Source organism: Carassius carassius, chromosome 25 (genome assembly GCF_963082965.1).
Source record: "Carassius carassius chromosome 25, fCarCar2.1, whole genome shotgun sequence".
Taxonomy (NCBI): domain Eukaryota; kingdom Metazoa; phylum Chordata; class Actinopteri; order Cypriniformes; family Cyprinidae; genus Carassius; species Carassius carassius.
Window position 1 is genome coordinate 3,535,436 of NC_081779.1, and position 4,620 is coordinate 3,540,055.

The window sequence follows — 4,620 nt, forward strand, 5'->3', positions numbered from 1 at the left end:
AACTGGTGTGCACAAAAGTTGGACGATTCACTGCAGATCTCTCACAAATTACCTTGAAGGAAGATTCAGTCACAGGACTGTAATTTCTTGCTATATGACTGGAAAACCTCTTGTTCTTTTTTTTGCATGCTCTATAATATTGCATGTTTTTTAAAGTAGGGGACTCAGGTAATGTGTATAATGTCAAAACAAAAGCTCCAGTAATGAAGCTAATGTTCAACCACAGTCAGCCAGAGGCACTTTGAAGTGCTTTAGTCCTTGTTGATAAGAACTCTGCTGGGACCTGGATAAAGCTGACGGCCAAATTTCCTCTGTCAATTGCATGTCTCAAGGTTACAGCTGCAGCATGGCCAAACAAATAATTGTACTCTAATAACCCTAATGCAACTGCAAGATCTGACAATGCATACAGGGATCTTTCCATAAAGACAGGCTGTTGCTGGATTCCCTTTGATCACATGCTTTTTTCTCAAGAGCTCCTTGTGAACACAATACAGAAAAAATTCAATCATGTGTAACAAAGGCATCAGTCAAGAATTTAATTGAGATGAAAGCATGCTTTGAATCCTGCGGAAGAGCCCCTTGCACGAGTGTTTGGCATCTCTGAAATTATTTTTGGGATGCGCTTACACATTATGCACGCTGTATGCACCACAAATCTTGCGTCACCAAACTGACGTCATTGCATGCTTACTCAACCGAGTTGCATGCATCTCTCTGAATCAGCACATTTTGAGCTTCAGCGGTGGACGGTTCTCGGTGCGTGGCTGAAACAAACAGGACCACAAACACATAGTTACTTATTGGTTCTTTATTATGAAGTGAGAAAATGCCCGGTGTCACTTGTGCTTTACATTGTTCAAATGCTGGGGGAAAAAACCCCAGGCAACAGAAGTCCAGAAATAAATTAATTTGATTCTTTACAGCTTGTAGAAATATTCAATCCCAAAGGATTATTTACAAGGCGCCTTGCATTAAACAGTTAGTTATCCTTGTCTGTAAATACAAAAACAGAGGTTTGACTAATAAAAGGCCTGGCTACCTGAATTGCTAAGGTTTGTGCTACTATTTGTCATTTTATTTTTCTTCAAAAAAAGTCTAACATTTTCTCAAAGAAGTGCCTTTCAGAGATCAGTTTGCTGTGTCCAGCTGTCCATGTTGCAGTAGGTTCTCCTACAACAGCGTTTCCAGGTTTAGCGCCATTCACAGCCGCAGATTTGGAACAAATGATCGGGATTGCGCACAAAGCTGTCCATTCAGCAGTGCACGCGCCTACGTTCTAAAACTACGTTATTAAATAAGAGGCAGGCAGTGCATAACCACTTACAAAAGGACCCAAAATCCCTTTCCCTCCCCATCCCTTGGAAGTATCCGCTAATACTACTCTGGCATTTCCCTGATATTTAACTTCTGAACAACTACTGATAGTATTGGATAAAATTGTAATTAAAAATGCTATAGTTATTACTCGTTTTAGCTTTTAAAAATACCATGCATTATTGCTCTATTCTTCATCATGACTCCCAAGAAATATTGCCGATGGATGCTATCTAGGTTTTGGCAAAAAATCCAAAGCTTCATAAAATTGGCATAGATTTCATTAGTAGTAGTGTATTTGTTTGTTTTAGTTATTGATTTTTTTTTCTTTTTTTTTTTTCTTTTTTTTTTTTTGCATGCAACGAATTTATAAAGTGGCAACCAAAAATAAGATATTCAGAAAGTGGCAAATGCTTTGGCATATTGATGATGAAGGCTTGGCAACTGAATGACAAATTAAAGTGCAAAATAACCGTTTGTTGGAAATAAATATATAAATACTTCAATAAGTTAATGAATAAATAGTTTTACCTCAATGCTGAACACTTTTGTGGCCACTGGCAGCAGTACAATATTCTCCAATACTTAAAAAAGGTTTGACCTTTCGAGAGAAGCAAAGACATTTTCAATGTCCTCTGAGTTTTGGCAAAAACAAGTGAAATTTCAACTCGGAATACGTGAACAGCAGGAGAAAGAGTACACTTAGAAAAGAAAAGTTAAGGTACATGCGATTAATCCTCCGAGACGTTGTTGTGCTGTCAAACTTTCACACTTCCATTGGACTCAAAGGCGCAAACGCTCCTTTGAAGCAGGCCGACTCGTAGTGCTTGTTCAGGTAGGACTTGAGAGCAAAGGTCTTGTTGCATCTCTTACACTTGTAGTGCTTAAAGGCTGAGTGTGTCTGCATATGGGCGCGCAGGTTCGAGCGGTCAGCAAATGCCTTCCCGCAGTGCGCGCATCCAAAGGGCTTCTCGCCTGTGTGTGAGCGCATGTGTCCCTGTAAAAGCCAAGGCCTGCTGAAGGCCTTCCCACATATGTCACACTTGTGCTTAAGGTCATGGGTCAACAGGTGCATGGCCATGGCTGGCATGGAGACGTAAACCTTCTCGCAGGTGGGACACTTCTTGGCCATTTTGCTGTCCATGCTGCGGTGCGTCTGCTTGTGTCTGCTCAAGTTGGAAGACGTGGCGTATGTCTTTCCGCACTCATTGCACGTGTGCCGCTGAAGACTTCTTGGGCTGCTGATGGCTTTTCTCCTCGACCTCCCATCTGTGATGAAGAAGGCATCCACTGTGTATCCCTCACTGACCGCGTTGTCTCCGTTGATGTAGCCCGAGGAGATCTCAGACTGCGGGCTGTCAGGCTGGTCCGAATCTGGTGCTCCATAATCGCTGTAGATGGGTCCGGGTGAGGGCACTTTGATGCCATTGTCACTCTCGCCATCATATGGTGCCGGGGTCATGTAGTCGCTGATATAGCCTGTGAGAGTGAAAGCGATGCAACAATTCAGCTAGTTTAGGTTAACCAGACGCAGAGACTTTTTTCTACATTAACCTGCACGAGCGTGCAAAAAAATCAATAGTGCTCCATTTCAATTAGCGTGGCAACCCACTTAAATACAATGACAGGGAGAATGATAAAGTTTCGGTTATAATTGCATTTCAAGTCTCAGTAGAAATTGGGTAGAATTAGGTCGATGTGTACTAATGCACAAAAGATAGTATTCTGTAACCCCCAGGTGCATGTATAAATATTCCATAAACGTCTGCTTATGCAAGTGTGTGCAAAACGCAGATTATGTAGAGCGTGAATAATAACGTGAAACATGCGTTCCCTTAACAGACTGCATGCGTTGATTATTCACGTTTTGATAACTCGCAGTATAAACGTGAAGTACTTGTTGCTAGTTCTGTGTTTTGTAAAATAAAATGTGCCTGAAAGCGAGTCGAATGCGTGCTTGAAAGAGCGCAACAACTGAAATGTGCCGACTCAACAAAAACTGATGCGTCTCACGGTGTTCAATACAATGTGACCGTGGGTCAACTACATGAGGTTATGATTATAAACCATCAAACGTCACCATACATGCTCTTGCGTAAACACGATCTGGATGTCAAATAAATGTAATTACCTTTCTCATGAAAGCGCAGGCTGAGGTCTGCCCTAGATCTGCCATAGGAGCTCTCCAGATCAGCGGATGAGAAATCATCAAGCTTAACCTTTTTGACCAGGAAAGACCTTGGCATGTTTCACGTTGAAGGAGAAAAAAATACTCGTCCGCAGGTCGAATGGCTCGCTTTCCTCATGCAACGCTGGGGCAAAACGCGTTTAGTATCGTTCCTCTTCGGTAATGCCGATATTCGGATGCCAGCGCAGGGTTACGGCAGACCCTCGAGCCCCTGAATGCGCTTGTGTTGATGCAGCGCAATGCTCTCAGCAGAAATGCAACTTCAGCACTGGACAGCTCCCGTTCGGCGGCGCGCGTTCAGCACTGGACAGCTCTGTTCCGCTGCGCGCGCTCTCTCTCTTTCGTTTTTCGCTCTCTTTAGTTCCGCTGGGACCCTTCACGACGATCGTATCTTCCAGGTTAGGGCTTTAAGTTTAAACTAACTAGTCCTCTAGTTTCCGAGATGTTTTTCTATCCCTAAAGGCACAGAAAGGACAGTGAAACAGCTTAGTCTGCGTCAGCCTGTTTGCTCTCCTCCCTCCTGTTTTATCTCCCAGCTGTTCCGTCTGATGGCGTCGCGCTTTCTGAAGTCTGCTGATCAGCTGTTGGGATTTATATGGCTGCGATCAGGTGGTAAATGAAGATGGAAGTACTTAATTTAATCCATAAAAAATCTCCCGGGACCAACATTGAACTGGATGGATAAATGACGTTGTGAGACGTGCACGCCTTCGCCAGATTTTTATCGAAGCCTGAATTAAGACACAAGGGTTTATTTATCTCGCACGTCCGTTCGGTTTTCATCAAAGAAACGTTTTAATAAATTGACGCCTTTTGAAATGATTTTTTTTTTTTTCGAACAATAGGTTTTAATTTTTTAGGTTATTAAAATAAATAAATACAAACTTGTCTAGCATGCAAATGGTCGTACTCAACTAATCATTTTGTTTGAAAGATTTTGTGATTTTGCGCCTCATTTGCAACATTGCTTCGTTACCAAATCTGTCCTACCGCGCTCTGAGTTTTCGCGCGCCGCTTCTGCCGCGAACCACTAAATCAACTACTGGCAGTGGCCTCAGGCTTTCAGGTCATTCTTTTACATCACGGTCTATAAACCAATGGCTTTCTTTTCATGC

The 4,620-nt window shown here is 42.6% G+C and overlaps 1 protein-coding gene across 1 annotated transcript; it reads right to left on the bottom strand.

Moving 5' to 3' along the window:
- Window positions 1-796: 796 nt before the first annotated feature.
- Window positions 797-4,167, bottom strand: scrt1a (scratch family zinc finger 1a). Its single transcript, XM_059508996.1, has 2 exons — window positions 3,449-4,167; window positions 797-2,796 (listed from the first exon to the last, which is right to left on the bottom strand). Exons 1-2 carry the CDS (start codon window positions 3,561-3,563, stop codon window positions 2,084-2,086), a joined length of 828 nt encoding a protein of 275 aa, XP_059364979.1. The 5' UTR covers window positions 3,564-4,167; the 3' UTR covers window positions 797-2,083.
- Window positions 4,168-4,620: the final 453 nt, after the last annotated feature.

What these genes read in the sequence shown, in the direction of transcription:
- scrt1a (XM_059508996.1), bottom strand. Translation starts at nt 3,563, where the DNA reads ATGCCAAGGTCTTTCCTGGTCAAAAAGGTTAAGCTTGATGATTTCTCA. An exon ending in CCTGCGCTTTCATGAGAAAG is followed by an intron (nt 2,797 to 3,448) that starts GTAATTACATTT and finishes TCACTCTCACAG; the next exon opens with GCTATATCAGCGACTACATG.